General features: G+C 38.5%; 1 protein-coding gene across 2 annotated transcripts in view; it reads left to right on the top strand.

Moving 5' to 3' along the window:
* LEKR1 (leucine, glutamate and lysine rich 1) overlaps positions 1-23504 on the top strand; it is a 235091-nt gene that overhangs the window by 143811 nt on the left and 67776 nt on the right. For both annotated transcript variants that reach the window (XM_069561843.1, XM_069561835.1), the window contains 2 exons: positions 19327-19404; positions 19744-19947. In XM_069561843.1, the coding sequence (XP_069417944.1) occupies positions 19327-19404; positions 19744-19947 (282 nt within the window). The remainder of the gene's footprint in view (positions 1-19326; positions 19405-19743; positions 19948-23504) is intronic.

The raw sequence follows: 23504 nt of genomic DNA, 5'->3' as shown, positions 1-23504 counted from the left end.
ATTCTTTTTAATGGCTGAGTAATACTCCATTGTGTATATGTACCACAGCTTTCTTATCCATTCGTCTGCTGATGGACATCTAGGTTGCTTCCATGTCCTGGCTATTATAACAGTGCTGTGATGAACATTGGGGTACACGTGTCTCTTTCAATTCTGGGTTCCTCGGTGTGTATGCCCAGCAGTGGGATTGCTGGGTCGTATGGCAATTCTATTTCCAGTTTTTTAAGGAATCTCCACACTGTTGTGGCTGTACTAGTTTGCATTCCCACCAATAGTATAAGAGGGTTCCCTTTTCTCCACACCCTCTCCAGCATTTATTGCTTGTAGACTTTTGGATTGCAGACATTCTGACTGGCGTGAAATGGTACCTCATTGTGGTTTTGATTTGCATTTCTCTGATAATGAGTGATGTTGAGCATCTTTTCATGTTTGTTAGCCATCTGTATGTCTTTGGAGAAATGTCTATTTAGTTTTTCGGCCCATTTTTTGATTGGGTTGTTTATTCTGGAATTGAGCTGCAGGAGTTGCTTGTATATTTTTGAGATTAATTCTTTGTCAGTTGCTTCATTTGCTATTATTTTCTCCCATTCAGAAGGCTGTCTTTTCACCTTGCTTATAGTTTCCTTTGTTGTGCAGAAGCTTTTAATTTTAATTAGATCCCATTTGTTTATTTTTGCTTTTATTTCCAATATTCTGGGAAGTGGGTCATAGAGGATCCTGCTGTGATTTATGTCAGAGAGTGTTTTGCCTATGTTTGCTATGTTTTATAGCTTCTGGTCTTACATTTAGATCTTTAATCCATTTTGAGTTTATTTTTGTGTATGGTGTTAGAAAGTGTTCTAGTTTCATTCTTTTACAAGTGGTTGACCAGTTTTCCCAGCACCGCTTGTTAAAGAGATTGTTTTTTTTTCCATTGTATATTCTTGCCTCCTTTGTCCAAGATAAGGTGTCCATAGGTGCATGGATTTATCTCTGGGCTTTCTATTTTGTTCCATTGATCTATGTTTCTGCCTTTGTGCCGGTACCATACTGTCTTGATGACTGTGGCTCTGTAGTAGAGCCTGAAGTCAGGCAGGTTGATTCCACCAGTTCCATTCTTCTTTCTCAAGATTGCTTTGACTATTCGAGGTTTTTTGTATTTCCATACAAATTGTGAAATTATTTGTTCTAGCTCTGTGAAAAATACCATTGGTAGCTTGATAGGGATTGCATTCAATCTATAGATTGCTTTGGGTAGTATACTCATTTTCACTATATTGATTCTTCCAATCCATGAACATGGTGTATTTCTCCATCTATTAGTGTCCTCTTTGATTTCTTTCATCAGTGTTTTATAGTTTTCTATATATAGGTCTTTTGTTTCTTTAGGTAGATATATTCCTAAATATTTTATTCTTTTTGTTGCAATAGTAAATGAAATTGTTTCCTTAATTTCTCTTTCTATTTTCTCATTATTAGTGTATAGGAATGCAAAGGATTTCTGTGTGTTGATTTTATATCCTGCAAAGAGAACTGTTTAAAATTAGAAAATAAACAAAGTAACCACTTTTAGAAAACCTGAGTTACAAAAGATAGAGCCACTTAAATGGTCCCAACTGCTTGAGACCTTTCTCTGTGCTGCCCATACCTCCCTCTTCCATCTCTACTCCCTCTATGCTCCTTCACTACTAGGATGAAGTTGAGTAATTTGGGTGTTTGGGATCAGAGTCTGGGACAGCTTAAGGTACTCAGAGCTCAGTAAGTCTCCAGTAGTATTTAAATACTATTTTATTAATAGGTTAAAACCAAATTTTCAACTTGGCCATTGTTTTATGATAAATTCAGTTTGATGTCAAAATAATCCACTAAAAAATTCAGACATACAATTTCTTAATAAATTTGAGATTTGCTCTACATTCTCAAATCTGTTTGAACTTCCAAAAATTGGAAGGTGCTATGAAATTCGATTTAAAAAAAAATGAAATTCCTACTCTTTATGTGTGTGGGGGTGGGGGGGTGCAGGAATGAGTTTCACCTATCCAACTTAATATAATTGTTTTGTTTAAAGATTTTTAAATGTTTGGATATAGATATTGTGGATTTTTATTTATGGGAAGAGGCACTTTTTAAATGGATGAGTTGAGGTTCTTTTTTTTCCTAAGATGTATAAGGAAATATTTTCCAAGGTTTAGAAGAACTTGTTACATATTTGAAAACAGAGATTTTATCACTTAGGATTCTTTGAGCTATAAGTAACAGAGGCAGAGGGGTTTCAAGTTTAGTCAATCCACCCACTCAACAAAATCACTAAGGATCTTGATGTTCTTTCTGTCCCTTCTGCTGCCCTCAGCACTGGCTTCACCCCAAGGCTAAGTCTCCTAACATCATGAAATGACTGCAGGTCCAGGTACCACATCCAAATATAACCACCCCTGGGGCCAGAAGGGCCTGTTTTTCTGGAGTCTCCTTAGAAGTGAGATTACAATTTTCCAGAAGCCGCCAAATAGCCCTCTCATTACATCTCTTGGCTAGAACTCTTTACAACTCTCTCCTAAATGAATCACTGGCAAGGGCAACAGGACTATGAGAGTTAGGTCAAGCAGAATTTGTCCTGAGAACAGATGATAATGGGGCTCTGATGGAAGTGAAGAAAGCTATAGTACATGTCCAGAAGGTAACCAGTAATGTTTACTAAAGAAGTAGAGTGTTAGTGGTGCTCTAAAAAGTAATGACATTTTCTACAAATTTCGTGTCACATCTGGATTAATTTAGGGAAGACCTCCCTAAAGTAATAAGAAGTACAGATACTGTTAAATGCAACTTTATTAGTTTTAACTATATATGTATATATAGAGAACTAGGAAATACACTTTTGTTTTATGTATAGAAAGAGGAGAGTGAAAAATTTGGCTTAAAGCTTAACTATCAGAAAACAAAGATCATGGCACCTGGTCCCATCACTTCATGGGAAATAGATGGGGAAACAGTGGAAACAGCAGCTGACTTTATTTTTTTGGGCTCCAAAATCACTGCAGATGGTGATTGCAGCCATGAAATTAAAAGATGCTTACTCCTTGGAAGGAAAGTTATGAATAACCTAGATAGCATATTCAAAAGCAGACCCATTACCTTGCCAAAAAAGTCCGTCTAGTCAAGGCTATGGTTTTTCCAGTGATAGAGTATGGATGTGAGAGTTGGACTGTGAAGAGAGCTGAGTGCTGAAGAATTGATGCTTTTGAACTGTGGTGTTGGAGAAGACTCTTGAGAGTCCCTTGGACTGCAGGAGATCCAACCAGTCCATTCTAAAGCAAATCAGTTCTGGTGTTCATTGGAAGGACTGATGCTAAAGCTGAAACTCCAATACTTTGGCCACCTCATGCGAAGAATTGACTCATTGGAAAAGACTCTGATGCTGGGAGGGATTGGGGGCAGGAGGAGAAGGGGCTGACAGAGGATGAGGTGGCTGGATGGCATCACTGACTCGATGGACATGAGTTTGAGTGAACTCCAGGAGTTGGTGATGGACAGGGAGGCCTGGTGTGCTATGGTTCATGGGGTCGCAAAGAGTTGGACACCACTGAGCAGCTGAACTGAACTGATATAGGATAAGATGGAGAAGGCAATGGCAACCCACTCCAATACTCTTGCCTGGAAAATCCAATATCCTTCAAAGTACATCCAGGATTGTCACCATGAAAGAATAACAGCCTGTTACAAAAAAAAAGCTATTAGGAATTTTAGATATAAAAAATATGATTAGAAAAATGATTCTGCTCTTGTTAAAAAATGTATATGAAGATACATAAAATATATATGGATTCAAATTCATTGAATAAAAAATTGGTAGAATTGCAATAGTTTCTTCTGGGGTGAGACTCAGGGGTATGCAGAGATTCTTGTTTTACTCTCTATATATGTTTTACTCTATATACTTGTATATTGCTTGAATAGCTTACAGTGTGAATGTATTCATTTTCACATATGTAATTAAAAGAATAAAATTCACTTAAAATGACTTATCACTTAAAATGATTTTATCAGTTACTGGTGAATATGTCTAAAATGGTTATATAAAATATGATTTCTAATTTGAGGACCTTTGTAACCTACTTATACTTTAATTTTATTAGCAGCCACCTGTTGCAGGAGGGCATCAGGGGCAGACACACTGAAACCATAATCACAGAAAACTAGCCAATCTAATCACATGGACCACAGCCTTGTCTAACTCAATGAAACTAAGCCATGCTGTGTGGGGCCACCCAAGACAGATGGGTCATGGTGGAGAGGTCTGACAGAATGTGGTCCACTGGAAAAGGGAATGGCAAACCACTTCAGTATTCTTGCCTTGAAAACCCCATGAACAGTATGAAAAGGCAAAATGGTAGGATACTGAAAGAGGAACTCCCCAGGTCAGTAGGCGCCCAATATGCTACTGGAGATCAGTGGAGAAATAACTCCAGAAAGAATGAAGGGATGGAGCCAAAGCAAAAACAATACCCAGTTGTGGATGTGACTGGTGATAGAAGCAATGCTTTAAAGTGCAATATTGCATAGGAACCTGGAATGTTAGGTCCATGAATCAAGGCAAATTGGAATTGGTCAAACAAGAGATGGCAAGAGTGAACGTTGACATTCTAGGAATCAGCGAACTAAGATGGACTGCAATGGGTGAATGGCAAACCACTTCAGTATTCTTGCCTTGAAAACTCAGATGAAACTCATCTGAAACTCAGATGACCATTATATCTACTACTGTGGGCAGGAATCCCTTAGAAGAAATGGAGTAGCTATCATGGTCAACAAAAGAGTCTGAAATGCAGTACTTGGATGCAATCTCAAAAATGACAGAATGATCTCTGTTCATTTCCAACACAAATCATTCATTAATATAGTAATCCAAGTCTATATCCCAACCAGTAACACTGAAGAAGCTGAAGTTGAATGGTTTTATGAAGACCTATAAGACCTTTCAGAACTAGCACCCAAAAAAGATGTCCTTTTCATTATAGGGGACTGGAATGCAAAAGTAGGAAGTCAAGAAACACCTGGAGTAACAGGCAAATTTGGCCTTGGAGTACAGAATGAAGAAGGGCAAAGACTAATAGAGTTTTACTAAGAGAACACACTGGTCATAGCAAACACTCTCTTCCAAAAACACAGGAGAAGACCTATACATGGGCATCAGCAGATGGCCAACACCAAAATCAGACTGATTATATTCTTTGCAGCCAAAGATGGAGAAGCCCTACACAGTCAGCAAAAACAAGACTGGGAGCTGATTATGGCTCAGTCATGAATTCCTTATTGCCAAATTCAAACTTAAATTGAATAAAGTTCGGGAAAACCACTAGACCATTCAGATATGACCTAAATCAAATTCCTAATGACTATATGGTAGAAGTGAGAAATAGATTTAAGGGACTAGATCTGATAGACGCCAGATGAACTAATGGACAGAGGTTTGTGACATTGTACAGGAGACGGGAATCAAGACCGTCCCCAAGAAAAAGAAATGCAAAAAAGCAAAATGGCTGTCTAAGGAGGGCTTAGAAATAGCTGTGAAAAGACGAGAAGTGAAAAGCAAAGGAGAAAAGGAAAGATATACACATTTGAATGCAGAGTTCCAAAGAATAGCAAGGAGAGATAAGAAAGCCTTCCTGAGTGATCAGTGCAAAGAATTAGAGGAAAACAGTAGAATGGGAAAGACTAGAGATCTCTCCAAGAAAATTAGAGCTATCAAGGGAACATTTCATGCAAAGATGGGCTCGATAAAGGACAGAAATGATATGGACCTAACAGAAGCAGAAGATATTAAGAAGAGGTGGCAAGAATACACAGAAGAACTGTACAAAAAATAGCTTCATGACCCAGATAATCACAATGGTGTGATCACTTACCTAGAGCCAGATATCCTGGATTGTGAAGTCAAGTGGGCCTTAGAAAGCATCACTACAAACAAAGCTAGTGGAGGTGATGGAATTCCAGTTGAGCTGTTTCAAATCCTGAAAGATGATGCTGTGAAAGTGCCGTACTCAATATGCCAACAAACTTGGAAAACTCAGCAGTGACCACAGGACTGGAAAAGGTCAGTTTTCATTCCAGTCCAAAAGAAAGGCAATGCCAAAGAATGCTCAAACTACCACACAATTGTACTCATCTCACACACAAGTAAAGTAGTGCTCAAAATTCTCCAAGCCAGGCTTCAGCAACACGTGAACCGTGAACTTCCTGATGTTCAAGCTGGTTTTAGAAAAGGCAGAGGAACCAGAGATCAAATTGCCAACATCTGCTGGATCATGGAAGAAGCAAGAGAGTTCCAGAAAGACATCTATTTCTGCTTTATTGACTATGCCAAAGCCTTTGACTGTGTGGATCACAGTAAACTGTGGAAAATTCTGAAAGAGATGGGAATACCAGACCACCTGACCTGCCTCTTGAGAAATCTGTATGCAGGTCAAGAAGTAACAGTTACAACTGGACATGAAACAACAGATTGGTTCCAAATAGGACAAGGAGTACAACAAGGCTGTATATTGTCACCTTGCTTATTTAACTTATATGCAGAGTACCTCATGAGAAATGCTGGGCTGGAAGAAGCACAAGCTGGAATCAAGATTACTGGGAGAAATAACAATAACTTCAGATGTGCAGATGAGAGCACTCTTATGGCTGAAAGTGAAGAAGAACTAAAACTCCTCCTGATGAAAGTGAAAGAGGAGAGTGAAAAAGTTGGCTTAAAGCTCAACATTCAGAAAACTAAAATCATGGCATCTGGTCCCATCACTTCATGGGAAATAGATGGCGAAACAGTGGAAACAGTGGCTGACTTTATTTTGGGGGGCTCCAAAATTACTGTGGATGGTGATTGCAGCCATGAAATTAAAAGACACTTACTCCTTGGAAGGAAGTTTATGACCAACCTAAACAGCATATTCAAAAGCAAAGACATTACTTTGCCAACAAAGGTCCATGTAATCAAGGCTATGGTTTTTCCAGTAGTCATGTATGGATGTGAGTGTTGGACTGTAAAGAAAGCTGAGTGCTGAAGAATTGATGCTTTTGAACTGTGGTGTTGGAGAAGACTCTTGAGAGTCCCTTGGACTGCAAGGAGATCCAACCAGTCCATCCTAAGGGAGATCATTCCTGTGTGTTCATTGGAAGGACTGGTGTTGAAGCTGAAACTTCAATACTTCAGTCACCTGATGCGAAGAGCTGACTCATTTGAAAAGACCCTGATGCTGGGAAAGATTGAGGGCAGGAAGAGAAGGGAATGACAGAGGATGAGATGGTTGGATGGCATCACCGACTCAATAGACACGAGTTAGGGTAAACTCCGGGAGTTGATAATGGACTGGAGGACTGGTGTGTTGCAGTCCATGGGGTCGCAAAGAGTTGGATACTGCTGAGCGACTGAACTGAACTGATTTTCCTCTTGCCTCTCTCATCATTCATGAGAATATTTTCTCTAGCAAGCAGGTGGCCTGGTGGCAAACCTGTGTCAGAGTATAGATCCATGATCCTGGATTTAAGTGGCTAGATTTCCTTGATTTACCTATTCAATACAAAATGCTCATTGAGAGGCAGGTATGAGCCATGATTTTGCATGCAAGCACTAGATAAAGGAGTAACAACATTGACAAGCTACAATAGGTAATTTCAGGTAATATTAAGTGCTATAAAAATATAAAACAGGCATAAAACAATGTGAGTGTGGGGAAGAGTTGTATGCTTTTGATAGAGTGGTATCCCTGAGCAGATGGCGTTTGAGTTAAGATCTGAGCAATAGAAAGGAGCTACAGTGCTAACAAGGTAACATCTGGAAGCAGAGAGATTAAAGATAAAAAATTCTTGGGAGTGAGTTTTACAAGTAAAAGAAACATGAAAGCCAGTTGTGGTTGACAGAATAATGGCTTCCAAAGATTTAAATGTTCTGGTCCCTGAAATCTGTGAGTACATTACTCCATGTGGCAAAAGGGATTTTGCACATGTGATTAAATTGAAGATATAGAGCTGGGTAAATTATCTTGGATTATTCAGTCAGACTCAATGTTGTAGTAGCAAAAGTCCTTATGAGTTCCCTGGTGGCTCAGACAGTAAAGAATCCACCTAAAGTGCATGAGACCCATGTTTCCATCCCTGGGTTGGGAAGACCCCCTGGAGAGGGAAAGGGAATAGCTACTGACTCTGGCATTCTTGCCTGGAGACTTCCATGGATTCTGGTGGGCTACAGTCCATGGGGTTGCAAAGAGCTGGACACAACTGAGTGACTGACACTTTCATTTCACTTATAAGATGAAGGCAAGAGAGTCACAGTCACAGAAATGGGTGTGAAGATGGAAGAAAAGGTTGGAATGATGTGATTTGAAGATGGAAGAAGGGACTAAAAGCCAAGGAATTCGTGTCATCTCTAGAAGCTAGAAAAGGCAAGGAAATAGATTCCCCCCTGGAGCTGCCAGGAGGAACAGAGCCCTCACGACATCTTGATTATAGGACTTCTTACCTTAGAAATATAACACAATAAATTTGGGTTATTAAATTAGAGCTACCAAGGGAGCATTTTATGCAAAGATGGGCTCAATAAAGGACAGAAATGGTATGGACCTAACAGAAGCAGAAGATATTAAGAAGAGGTGGCAAGAATCATGAATGTGTGATCACTCACACTCACCTAAAGCCGGACATCCTGGAATGTGATGTCAGGTGGGCCTTAAAAAGCATCACTACGAACAAAGCTAGTGGAGGTGATGGGGTTCCAGTGGAGCTATTTCAAATCCTGAAAGATGATGCTGTGAAAGTGCCGTACTCAATATGCCAGCAAATTTGGAAAACTCAGCAGTGGCCACAGGACTGGAAAGTCAGTTTTCATTCCAGTTCCAAAGAAAGGCAATGCCAAAGAATGCTCAAACTACTGCACAGTTGCACTCATCTCACATGCTAGTAAAGTAATGCTCAAAATTCTCCAAGCCAGGCTTCAGCAATACGTGAACCGTGAACTTCCTGATGTTCAAGCTGGTTTTAGAAAAGGCAGACGAACCAGAGATCAAATTGCCAACATCTGCTGGGTCATGGAAAAAGCAAGAGAGTTCCAGAAAAACATCTATTTCTGCTTTATTGACTATGCCAAAGCCTTTGACTGTGTGGATCACAGTAAACTGTGGAAAATTCTGAAAGAGATGGGAATACCAGACCACCTGACCTGCCTCTTGAGAAATCTGTATGCATGTCAAGAAGTAACAGTTACAACTGGACATGGAACAATAGACTGGTTCCAAATAGGAAAAGGAGCACGTCAAGGCTGTATATTGTCACCTTGCTTATATAGCTTATATGTAGAGTACCTCATGAGAAATGCTGGGCTGGAGGAAGCACAAACTAGAATCAAGATTGCCGGGAGAAATATCAATAACCTCAGATATGCAGATGACACCACCCTTATGGCTGAAAGTGAAGAAGAACTAAAAAGCCTCTTGATGAAAGTGAAAGAGGAGAGTGAAAAAGTTGGCTTAAAGCTCAACATTCAGAAAACAAAGATCATGGCACCCGGTCCCATCACTTCATGGGAAATAGATGGGAAAACAGTGGAAACAGCGGCTGACTTTATTTTTCTGGGCTCCAAAATCACTGTGGGTGGTGATTGCAGCCATGAAATTAAAAGACACTTACTCCTTGGAAGAAAAGTTATGACCAACCTAGATAGCATATTCAAAAGCAGAGACATTACTTTGCCAACAAAGGTCCATCTAGTCAAGGCTATGGTTTTTCCAGTAGTCATGTATGAATGTGAGAGTTGGAATATAAAGAAAGCTGAGCACTGAAGAAATGACGCTTTTGAACTGCGGTGTTGGAGAAGACTCTTGAGAATCCCTTGGACTGCAAGGAGATCCAACCAGTCCATCCTAAAGGAGACCAGTCCTGGGTGTTCATTGGAAGGTCTGATGCTGAGACTGAAACTCCAATACTTTGGCCACCTATGTGGAGAGCTGACTCATTTGAAAAGACCCTGATGCTGGGAAAGATTGAGGGCAGGAAGAGAAGGGAATGACAGAGGATGAGATGGTTGAATGGCATCATCGACACAATGGACATGGGTTTGAGTGAACTCCAGGAGTTGGTGATGGACAGGGAGGCCTTGTGTGCTGCAGTTCATGGGGTCACAAAGAGTTGGACATGATTGAATGACTGAATGGAGCTGAAACCCCTACATTTATGGTAATTTGTTACAGCAACAATAAGAAATGAATATATCAGTATGTCCAAAGTCTAGTGAGGATTTTGGATTTTTGCAGAGGGAAACTATTGGTGGTGGTGGAGGGGGGCGGTGGTTGGCAAGAGAGTGAATTGATCTGATTTGTTTTAAAAGGTTGGCATGGCTATTACATGGGAAATGGACTGAAATAGATATGCAAGAATGATCAGGGAGATGAGGTGGGAGGCTGTGCATTCATGCAAGTAAGCAGTGACTGGCTTAGAGTTGGAAAGAAATAGAGGCCAGGGATCAATCTAACAGGGTTTACTGATGGAGTGGATATGGTTGGGGAGCAAGAGGATTGGAAAAGAAATAATAAAGAATGAGGTTTGGGGCTTTTCAGAATCTGGGTAGACAGTTTAGAGGCAATAGAGTACAGTGACTAACAGCCTAGAAGCCACATGGAGACTGCTGGGGTTCAAATCCTAGCAGTACTACTTAGCGGTTATGTCACCTTGGGCATATTACTTACCTCTGTTCCCAGTTTCCTCTACTGTAACAAGGGCTGAAAAAGGGCTGGTTTCAGGGTAGTGTGAGACATGTAAGGTGTTACTATTAGTATCATTATGTGTTGGTGCCATTTATTGAAGTGGGGGAATCTGTAAAAGAAATAGATATGGCAGTGAGGAAATTAGAAAACAATGCTTTTGATCTGTTAGATTTGAAATGCCTTTTGGACAGCAAAGTGGAAATATCAAGAAAGCGGTTTAAGAATAGCTATTTCACATAAACGAATGGAATGTAAGACCCTTGCCTTTCAAATTAGAGGAAAATATCCAATTATTCTATCTTATTTCCTGTGCTTTGATTGACAGGAGCAGCAGGGGCCTTTCCTTAGGCTTATTCAAAATAGTTGAAGAGAAAGGATTAACACTATTTATTGAGAGTAAAAGAAGGAATGTGTGTTTAAAGAGATGTAGGCATTCTTTCTATTCCTTCCAATTCCTCCCATTCTAATGAAGGTGAGGATAACAATCAGGCAGTGAAGGGCAGACCATAAAAAGAGTGGCATGGGGGTGGGAGATGACCATAGTGAAGAGAGTTCTTGGGATAGTAGACTCCCCAGGGAGCTTTTTTCCAAATTGCAGCCAAAATTAATTGTCCACATAGTAAAATAACCACTTAAAATAGTTCTGCTCTCCCTGCCTCTAGTTTCAGAAAAGTGTATGAGTCTGAACATAGAGTGAAAGTTGTGGTTAGGGCTTCTGAGTCTCAAAGCATTTCTAAAAGGAACATTTTTGTTTGATTTCAAAGTAAATGCATAAAACTTGGGAAATACAGAAATACTCACAAAACAAACATTGTCTTTATATTTTGATATATCCTTGTAGTCCATTTTTCAAAGTAATGCATATTTTAAACATATTTTCACTTAATAATATATCCTGGATATTTTCCCATGTCATTGCATAATACACTTAGTTTTCAAATGGCTATATCTTTTTATGACATGGACATTTTTGAAGAATGTAGAACCCTTCATACTTTTTTTAAATAAAAAATTTTCCATTTTGTATTTTTCTCTTGATTGGATCAAGGATATGTACTCTCAGCCAGCTTACATAGGTGAGCACAAGCGCTTCTCAGGGCATCACAGCTGGAGGCACATGAGCATCTGCTTCTCACTGGTGATGTTAATTTTGATCACCTGGTCAAAGTAGAGCTTAGTTCTTTCACTGAGGGTTATTGCTGAGGGTTGTTGTTGTGTTTCAACCAGTAAACAGTCTACAAGAGACGCTTTAAATACATACACATGCTCTGATTTTCATCAACATTTATCCATAAATGCAGCATCCATCGATGATTTTTGCCTCATCCAGTCCTTATCCAGTTGTTGTTAGATGATTTTTCCAACTCCAGATCTCCCTCCTCATTTATTAATGAGCCCTCTTCATTCTACTTTAAATAAGAGCCTCCCTTCTTCCCATTATTTATCAATTATTGGTATGGATTCTTGAACTTTATTTTGTTCAATGGTTCACCAGTCATTACTGTATTTAATTACTTTGGTGCACAAGTTAGCTAGTGGGGGCCCCTTCAAGCTGATTCTTACAATGCTGGAACACAATCCCATCATCTTGTATAAGTACTTCTTTACTTTCATTATAACAAACTGTTTCAGGAATACCTACTCTGCCCCAGCCTTGGAATCAGCTGTTTCTCTGAGCAGTCCTGGTTCCTTTGAGTGGGAATGGTATTAGAAACCAGTATCTAGGCTCTAAGTATGCTCAAGTGCTACTTGATTTTAGAGATAGTTTTTATACATATGTCAAATCTTTCAAATTGTGTGAGTTTATTGTATGTTAGGGGCTTCCCTGGTAGCTCAGCTGTTAAAGAATCCACCTGCAATGCAGGAGACCCTGATTCAATTCCTGTGTCAGGAAGATACCCTGGAGAAGGGATAGACTACCCACTCCAGTATTCTTGGGCTTCCCTGGTGGCTCAGCTGGTAAAGAATCCACCCCCAATGTAGTTGACTTGAGCTTGATCTTTGGGTTGGGAAGATTCCCTGGAGGAGGACATGGCAACTGACTCCGGCATTTTTGCCTGAAGAATCCTATGGACAGAGGAGCTTGGCAGGCTACAGTCCATGGGGTCACAAAGATTTGGACATGATTGAACAACTAAGCACAGCACAGCATCATATGTTATGTTATTGAGTGTTCTATGATCACTCAACTACAGTCAGACATCTTGGAGTGAGAAGTCAAGCTGACCTTAGGAAACATCACTATGAACAAAGCTAGTGGAGGTGATGGAACTCTAGCTGAGCTATTTCAAATCCTAAAAGATGATGCTGTGAAAGTGCTGCACTTAATATGCCAGCAAATTTGAAAAACTCAGCAGTGGCTACAGGACTGGAAAAAGTCAGTTTTCATTCCAGTCCCAAAGAAGGGCAGTGCCAAAGAATGTTCAAACTACCATACAATTGTACTTATTTCACATGCTAGTAAAGTAATGCTCAAAATTCTCCAAGCTAGGCTTCAACAGTATGTGAACCAGGAGCTTCCAGATGATCAAGCGGGATTTAGAAAAGGCAGAGGAACCAGGAATCAAATTGCCAGCATTCGTTGGATCATAGTAAAGGCAAGAGAATTCCAGGAAAACATCTGCTTCATGGACTACACTAAAAGCCTTTGGCTGTGTGGACCACAACAAACTGGGGAAAATTCTTTTTTTTTTTTTTTTTTTATTTTATTTTATTTTATTTTATTTTTTTAATTTTTAGTTTTTTATTTTTTAAATTTTAAAATCTTTAATTCTTACATGCATTCCCAAACATGAACCCCCCTCCCACCTCCCTCCCCAGAACATCTTTCTGGGTCATCCCCATGCACCAGCCCCAAGCATGCTGCATCCTGCGTCAGACATAGACTGGCGATTCAATTCACATGATAGTATACATGTTAGAATGTCATTCTCCCAAATCATCCCACCCTCTCCCTCTCCCTCTGAGTCCAAAAGTCCGTTATACACATCTGTGTCTCTTTCCCTGTCTTGCATACAGGGTCGTCATTGCCATCTTCCTAAATTCCATATATATGTGTTAGTATACTGTATTGGTGTTTTTCTTTCTGGCTTACTTCACTCTGTATAATCGGCTCCAGTTTCATCCATCTCATCAGAACTGATTCAAATGAATTCTTTTTAACGGCTGAGTAATACTCCATTGTGTATATGTACCACAGCTTTCTTATCCATTCATCTGCTGATGGACATCTAGGTTGTTTCCATGTCCTGGCTATTATAAACAGTGCTGCAATGAACATTGGGGTACATGTGTCTCTTTCAATTCTGGTTTCCTCGGTGTGTATGCCCAGCAGTGGGATTGCTGGGTCATAAGGTAGTTCTATTTGCAATTTTTTAAGGAATCTCCACACTGTTCTCCATAGTGGCTGTACTAGTTTGCATTCCCACCAACAGTGTAGGAGGGTTCCCTTTTCTCCACACCCTCTCCAGCATTTATTGCTTGCAGATTTTTGGATCGCAGCCATTCTGACTGGTGTGAAGTGGTACCTCATTGTGGTTTTGATTTGCATTTCTCTAATAATGAGTGATGTTGAGCATCTTTTCATGTGTTTGTTAGCCATCCGTATGTCTTCTTTGGAGAAATGTCTATTTAGTTCTTTGGCCCATTTTTTGATTGGGTCGTTTATTTTTCTGGAGTTGAGCTGCAGAAGTTGCTTGTATATTTTTGAGATTAGTTGTTTGTCAGTTGCTTCATTTGCTATTATTTTCTCCCATTCAGATGGCTGTCTTTTCACCTTGCTTATATTTTCCTTTGTTGTGCAGAAGCTTTTAATTTTAATTAGATCCCATTTGTTTATTTTTGCTTTTATTTCCAGCATTCTGGGAGGTGGATCATAGAGGATCCTGCTGTGATTTATGTCTGAGAGTGTTTTGCCTATGTTCTCCTCTAGGAGTTTTATAGTTTCTGATCTTACATTTAGATCTTTAATCCATTTTGAGTTTATTTTTGTGTGCGGTGTTAGAAAGTGATCTAGTTTCATTCTTTTACAAGTGGTTGACCAGTTTTCCCAGCACCACTTGTTAAAGAGATTGTCTTTACTCCATTGTATATTCTTGCCTCCTTTGTCAAAGATAAGGTGTCCATATGTGTGTGGATTTATCTCTGGGCTTTCTATTTTGTTCCATTGATCTATATGTCTGTCTTTGTGCCAGTACCATACTGTCTTGATGACTGTGGCTTTGTAGTAGAGCCTGAAGTCAGGCAAGTTGATTCCTCCAGTTCCATTCTTCTTTCTCAAGATTGCTTTGGCTATTCGAGGTTTTTTGTATTTCCATACAAAGCTTGAAATTATTTGTTCTAGTTCTGTGAAAAATGTGGCTGGTAGCTTGATAGGGATTGCATTGAATTTGTAAATTGCTTTGGGTAGTATACTCATTTTCACTATATTGATTCTTCCAATCCATGAACATGGTATATTTCTCCATCTATTAGTGTCCTCTTTGATTTCTTTCATCAGTGTTTTATAGTTTTCTATATATAGGTCTTTAGTTTCTTTAGGTAGATATATTCCTAAGTATTTTATTCTTTTCGTTGCAATGGTGAATGGAATTGTTTCCTTAATTTCTTTTTCTACTTTCTCATTATTCGTGTATAGGAATGCAAATTAGGGCAGAAATAAATGAAAATTCTTAAACAGATGGGAATACCAGACCACCTGACCAGTCTCCTGAGAAATATGTATGCAGGTAAGGAAGCAACAGTTAGAACTGGACATGGAACAATGGACTGGTTCCAAATTAGGAAAGGAGTACATCAAGGCAGTATAAAGAGCCTCTTGATGAAAGTGAAAGAGGAGAGTGAAAAAGCTGGCTTAAAACTCAACATTCAAAAAACTAAGATCATGGCATCCAGTCCCATCACTACATGGCAAATAGATGGGGAAACAATGGAAATAGTGAGAGACTTTATTTTCTTGGGCTCCAAAATCACTGCAGATGGTGACTGTAGCCATGAAATTAAAAGACATTTGCTCCTTGGAAGGAAAGCTATGACAAACCTAGACAGCGTATTAAAAAGCAGAGACATTACTTTGCCAACAAAAGTCTGTCTAGTCCAACCTATAATTTTTCCAGTAGTCATGTATGGATGTGAGAGTTGGACCATAAAGAAGGCTGAGTGCCAAAGAATTGATGCTTTTAAACTGTGGTGTTTGAAAAGACTCTTGAGAGTCCCTTGGATTGCAAGGAGATCAAACCAGTCAATTCTAAAGGAAATCAATCCTGAATATTCATTGGAAGGACTTATCTGATGCTGAAGCTCCAATACTTTGACCGCCTGATCCCAAGAGCCAACTCATTGGAAGAGACCCTGATTCTGGGAAAGACTGAAGGCAGGAGGAGAAGAGGATGACAGAGGATGAGATGAATAGATGGCATCACCAGCTCAATGGACGTGAGTTTGAGCAACCTCTGGGAGATGGTGAAGGACAGGAAAGACTTGGCGTGCTGTAGTTCATGGGGTCAAAATGAGTCCGACATGGCTGAGTGACTGAACAACAATACAACAATAGTATGTTAGATCAGGAAGCAACACTTAGAACTGGACATGGAACAACAGACTGGTTCCAAATAGGAAAAGGAGTACGTCAAGGCTGTATATTGTCATCCTGCTTATTTAACTTCTATGCAGAGTGCATCATGAGAAACGCTGGACTGGAAGAAACACAAGCTGGAATCAAGATTGCCGGGAGAAATATCAATAACCTCAGATATGCAGATGACACCACCCTTATGGCAGAGAGTGAAGAGGAACTAAAAAGCCTCTTGATGAAAGTGAAAGAGGAGAGTGAAAAAGTTGGCTTAAAGCTCAACATTCAGAAAACGAAGATCATGGCACCTGGTCCCATCACTTCATGGGAAATAGATGGGGAAACAGTGGAAACAGCGGCTGATTTTATTTTTCTGGGCTCCAAAATCACTGTGGATGGTGATTGCAGCCATGAAATTAAAAGACACTTACTCCTTGGAAGAAAAGTTATGACCAACCTAGATAGCATATTCAAAAGCAGAGACATTACTTTGCTGATTAAGGTCCATCTAGTCAAGGCTATGGTTTTTCCAGTAGTCATGTATGGGTGTGAAAGTTGGACTGTGAAGAAGGCTGAGTGCTGAAGAATTGATGCTTTTGAACTGTGGTGTTGGAGAAGACTCTTGAGAGTCCCTTAGACTGCAAGGAGATCCAACCAGTCCATTCTGAAGGAGATCAGCCCTGGGATTTCTTTGGAAGGAATGATGCTAAAGCTGAAACTCCAGTACTTTGGCCACCTCATGCAAAGAGTTGACTCATTGGAAAAGACTTTGATGCTGGGAGGGATTGGGGGCAGGAGGAGAAGGGGACGACAGAGGATGAGATGGCTGGATGGCATCACGGACTCGATGGACGTGAGTCTGAGTGAACTCCGGGAGTTGGTGATGGACAGGGAGGCCTGGTGTGCTGCGATTCATGGGGTCGCAAAGAGTCGGACACGACTGAGCAACTGAACTGAACTGAACTGAACTGATAATACAAATCAGCTATTTTACAAAAAGTAGATAATAAAAGAAACATGTTCTAAAAATTTTTTTATAAAAAGAAAAAGAATTAAAGTATAGTGTTTAGGGATAAAACTTGGGCAATGCAACTCCAAAGAAAATCAAAGTGATTACCATAAAACTCATGAGAATGATCAATTTAGAGGAGAGGGAGTTGACTATGATCCAGTCAAGGGTATGAAGCTTCTAGGCTAGCTGATGAGGTTTTATTTTTTTATCTGGATGGTAGTAATTAGAGTTTATTCATAATAATTCATTATATAAATTGTTTACATAATTTTCTGCAGCTTACAATTTTATCATATTTTACAGTAGAAAAGAAAATAAATGAATAAAAATAAATGAATGCTGTTCATGTTCATTGTATATTAGGAATTAAAGTTACTCTGCAAGTAGGGCAAACCCATCAATAATCTAACATATTTCTTTGTACATTCATAAACTTATTAAAATAACTTATAAAGCTATTTTAAAGTATATTCATATAATAAATTATTAATGAGAAGCCTATACAACTAGAATATTAATCTTTCTTAATATGTTAACTTTTTGAATATTGTTACAAACCCAATCATATAAGATCAAGACAAATATTTATTTTGTTTTAGAATTTCCATTTCATTCTTTTTATTTTTAATTTTTTTTCATTTAACTTTTTATTGTACATTGAAGTATAGTCAACTAACAATGTTATGATAGTTTTAAAGTCCACAGCAGAGCAACTCACCCAAACATATACATGTATCTATTCTCCCCTAAACTCCCCTCTCATCCAGACTGCCATAAAATATTGAACAGAGTTCCCTGTGCTATTCAGTAGGCTCTTGTTGGTTATCCATTTATATATAGCAGTGTGTACATGTCCATCTCAGACTCCCTAACTCATTTTGTTGTTTTTAATGGTTTTTATTTCTCTGCTGAGATTTTTAATCTTTTCAAGAACTAGACTAGATTTTCCTTAATGTCTTCAAGCAGAATTATAACAGTGCTAATTTCAATATCTGGGTCATCTCAGAGTCAGTCCCTTTTAACAGTCTTTTCTCTTTAGAATAGGTCCTGCTTTTCTGTTTCTTTCTATGTTGAGTAATTTTTAAAAATATACTGTAAACTTTGTGAATGTTATGTTATAGAAATTTTAGATTCTGTTATATTTCTCCAAATACTGTTGTGGTGTTGGGGAAGGGATTGTGTGGCTTTAAATAGGCAATTAATTCGGTTGGCCTAAAACCACAAGTCTGTTTCTATGGCAACAGCTAAACTCTCAGTTCAGTTCTTTCATCTTTAATTAGGCTGCTTGGAGTCTTCCCCAGGTCACCTGTAGTTCAGGCTCAACCAGACATGTAGACAGAGTTTATAAGCAGTATTTGGGATTCCCTCTCTCTGGGTCACTCCCATTCAGGGTTCACTCTTTACCTCCCAGCAGCTGTGGTTGTCCTCAAACACTGTCCTGTAGTTCTTCAAGCCAGAATGACTGTGAGTTTTCTATTAGAAATTTGATTCTCCTGTATGGTGCAGTTTGGGGCCTGCCCTCAGGCTTAACATCATTTAAAAACAAAAACCTGATCCCATGGCTGTCACCTCATTGGAAGTATCAGCTTTCCTCCAGAATCATCCTGCTTTTGGTCACTTGCACATAGGGGTTTTTCTTTTCTTTCCTCTTTTAATGTTGTCTAAAATTTAGACATTTTATTTAAATGCAGATCTGCCTGATAGGAGATTACTTGGCCAGTACAGAAATGGACTGAATATTTATTTCTTTAAAGAAATGGTAATATAAAGATGCTAAGAAATTTTTAATGGATAAATAAAATAATGATATAGAAAAACACATATAATTGGACTAACAGATTAAGGTATTTTTGGCAAACAGAAACCCTTTGAATATGTATTCTAATTTTAAGGAAATCTGTGTATGTAACAATAAGTAGAATATAAAGATAAGTAACAAAGGAAAAATAAATCTTAACAAAAGGGAAAACGTTTTCACTTTAACTATGTTGAAATAAAATATTTGAATCTATTTTGTATAATTTTAGGAATAAATCTAATGAAGCTGACGAGTATCAAAGAGAACTTAGAAAACTGAAGTTTGAATCCATTATTTCTGACTCACGGTACACATTGCAAATTTTTTATTTAATGTTTTTACTAATTGAATTTGAAACCATATTTTAGATAATATTTAAAATGCACTTAACTTTTTGTATAGTATTGCTTGTATAAACAATACCTAACCCTAGTTTATAATGTATTGAAGCTGTTCAATGATTTTTGCCTTTGCCTAGATAGGAAATTTTTTAAATCACAGAACTATCTATTTATGTAGCATTCTTATTTTAAAAATTAAAGTTATGCTCTTATTTTTAAATGAGATGTTTATATATTTTTGATAAACATAAAAATATAGCATTAAATGCATATTGGTTGGGGTTTTTTTCCTTATTCCATTTTAGGCACACCAGATTGCTTAAAGAAAAAGAAGACTCTTTAATGACTTGTCAACAGATATATAAAACTTTACAGGAAGAACTGACTGCAAAAGAAAGGCAAGAAGATGACTTAAAAAGAAGAATTAATCTTGCAGAAAATGAACTGGAAATAACCAGAACTCTTCTGAATCAGACAAAGGAAGAAGTTGTAACACTGAAAAGTGAAAGGTACAGTCAAGAATAATTTCTTCCAAATTTATTTTATGTTTAAGTCAGTAATCCATATATATTTAAAGCATCAGGGTCCTATATATTTTGATAACAGTGAATCCAAGATTAAAGATACATTTCATGTGAAAGGTCATCCTATCCTACCACCCCATTTTACAGGTGATTAAACTGAACCCCAAACTGGTTAAAGGACTTGCTTAACTTCACTGAGTTAGTGCAAGTAGAATGGAACCCACATGGCGTTTGGTGTTAGATTTTTGTTAAATCGAAGAGATCATGTGTGGTACTTACACTACTGAATTTCACTTTGGCCAGTAATTTTTGAATTCTGTCATCTTCCAACAGAAAAACATCTCTTTATCACTTTTTCCTTTATAAGCTCCTACTTTTCTTCTCTCTTTGTTATTTGTCAATACCTTGTATTGAAGACTCCCCCAAAACACAGATACTTCTGGTATTGAGTTAATATCAAAGATACTAAGAAGCATATTCCTCCAACCATCCTAGATATTTTTACTCAGTTACTTTGTCTTTACTTATCTGTACTTAATATCTCAACCGTACTTTCCTTCAATTTTCATTTGCCTGATAATATCTTTTATTATTTGAATCCTTTTGTTTTAAATCCATATTGGTATATAGCATAATGTTAGGGGTTTTCCTTTTGTTTTGAATTCATATTGGTATATAGCATAATGCTAGGGGTTTTGTTGGCTTTTATTAAATCTAGGAGTCTTTACAGGGAAGGCAATGGCACCCCACTCCAGTACTCCTGCCTGGGAAATCCCATGGGCGGAGGAGCCTGGTAGGCTGCAGTCCATGGGGTCCTGAAGAGTCGGACACGACTGAGCGACTTCACTTTCATTTTTCACTTTTATGCATTGGAGAAGGAAATGGCAACCCACTCCAGTGTTCTTGCCAGGAGAATCCCAGGGACGGGGGAGCCTGGTGGGCTACCGTCTATGGGGTCTCACAGAGTCAGACATGACTAAAGTGACTTAGCAGCAGCAGCAGCAGCAGGAGTCTTTAATGGGAGGTATTATGCCATTTACATATTCCATAAGAATGCAAGTTTCATGAGGATAAGAATTTTTGTCTTGTATTATTCTCTGTGTACAGAAGGCATAATTAGATATTTGTTTTTCATTTTTTCTGTATTTTATTCATTTTATTTTATGAGTATTGGACTGTTTTCTATTTAGAAGATTTATAATCTTGTTTTCGTTCTTTCTGAGGGCAGCTGTTTGCTCCAGAGGTGGAGTTTGGGAGTGAGGCCATGGAAATGGATATCAGGCACCTTAGAATTAGGTTCATTGTCTCTGAACCTTCTCACCAACACTATGCCCTGGATTGTATCTCTGTCTACTCCAGGCTAGAGTTCTGTCTAGTTCACAGAGGAACAAGGTTTATCTCTTCTCTCCCATGAGATAATATTCATTTACTTCTCTTTGGTTGAGTCAGATGAACAATTGCAGAGCTTATTGCCACCCACCATTTATTCCTCCACCCTGCTACACCAGTAACATGCCTCTTGCTAAGGTGTTGCGTCTTGTAGTTCTAAGAGTCTTCATCCCGCCCCCACTTCTGCCATTTCACAATTTTGTCATTGTTAATCCCAGTACATATTAGAAGCAGCAATTTTATAAGCAGGAAATTTGCAAGAGCCAGACTTACTAATAGTAACAAGAAGTGATGGCAGCTGAAAGACTGACCATGCATAAGAATAAAGAAAAACTAAGTGCAAATAAATATCTTTAAAAGCATTGCAGTTTGGTCCAATATGCAACAGAGACAAGCACCCCTACGCATACCAGTAATCTTCAGTGCCCCTTTGTTTATAGCTCGTGTGTGCTGTCGTGCTCAGTCCCTTCAGTCATGTCCAACTCTTTGCAACCCTATGGATTGTAGCCCACCAGTCTCCTCTGTCCATGGCATTCTCCAGGCAAGAATACTGGAGTGGGTTACCAGGCCCTCCTCCAGGGGATCTTCCCACCCCAGGGATTGAACACACGTCTCCTCCATTGCAGGTGGATTCTTTTCTGCTGAGCCACTGCGGAAGCCCGTGTTTATAGTATGGGTTAATAATTGATGGCCATAATGATGACTGCATCAGAAAGATTAAAATCAGCTATATACTCTATATATATGAAAGGTACAGAATACCCCACTTCCAGTGATGTCAGATTAATTAGATCTAGCCGTTTATCCAGATGAATTCTGTCTCCTTCATCGTGGTCATTGAGAAGATTCTGTCTTTGTTCAAACATTTCTGGAACTCTTTTCTGAGGATTGGCTCAAGTGTGCATGTTTTAGAATATCCTCAGTATGATGAATCTTTGACCTTTAGGAATGAATTTGATATTTAAAACAATCTCAATAGGCCCAGTGAAAGCAAGTCCAAGGAGAATGATGGGAAATCAATCTGGGAAATATCACTGGGGATTAAAAATAAAGTAAAATGTTTTCTCTTTTTTTGTATGCTTAATAAACGATCTCTGGCAGCAATTTGAAGATGGCAGTTTCATGAATGTTTTCAGAATTAACATTATTAGAATAAATATAGAGCTTTCTTAGGGCATTGTTTGCTTTGAAATAGCATACCAAATTTGCTGTTTTCTTTCATTTTTTTTAAATTTAGTATGACTCTAACCTTATCTTCTATTATAAGTGTTAAAGATAATTTCTTTAAGTTTTCTGAGAATAGAGACATCACTGGACTATTTTCTCCTCTTCTTTTCCTCTCTTCCCTGCCCCTCTTTTTTCCCTCTTGCTCTTTTTCTTTCTTTATTCTCTATACTTTAGTCTATCAAAAAGCAGGCAAGATATTCCTTTGTTTAGTGGCACCAAATACACTGACATAATGTCTGTCACATAATAAAAATTAATATGTGCTTGCAGCCCAGTAAGTTATTGTATTATCACAGGATTACTCCTAGATATAAGCACTGTCTTTTTTTTCCTTGTCCAGGGTTTTCTTCACATTTTGTCTGCCTTGCCTTTTATTATATCCTCAAAATCTGGTACATGTATGCACTCAATAAGTATCTGTGGGGTGGATGAATAACTTGCTTTGGGTAATTCGGTTAACTAACAATTATTTGTTGAGCATTTACTATATGCCAGGTACTCTGTACCCTGGGGATACAGTGGTGAATCTGAAACATTCCTTTCCTCTGAAGCTTACATTCTAATGAGAGAGACAAACAGTAACAAAATAAATAAAGTAGAGAACTAACCAGAATAATTATACATTGTGATAACAGATATAAAGTAAGTAAAGGGGTGTTGTAGTAGAGACTGCAAGAATGGATATCTGCTTTGGAAAGGGTGGTTGTAAAAGTAACTTCCAAAATGATGCATAAAGGAAGATAAGTAGAGGTTCCCATGCCAAGGGCCAGAGAAGAGTTTTACAAGTGATAAATGAGCTTGGTGAGTTCTCAGAAGTGGAAGTGTAACTTGAAGCCTAGCAGATGTGAGGGACACGGGGGAGGGCCAGGTCGTGCAGGGCCTCACAAGCCTGTTGGAGTGCAAGTATTAATTCCAGTGGGACAAAA

This window comes from Ovis canadensis, chromosome 1 (genome assembly GCF_042477335.2).
Source record: "Ovis canadensis isolate MfBH-ARS-UI-01 breed Bighorn chromosome 1, ARS-UI_OviCan_v2, whole genome shotgun sequence".
Classification (NCBI taxonomy): domain Eukaryota; kingdom Metazoa; phylum Chordata; class Mammalia; order Artiodactyla; family Bovidae; genus Ovis; species Ovis canadensis.
This window is presented reverse-complemented; position numbering and strand designations above follow the sequence as displayed.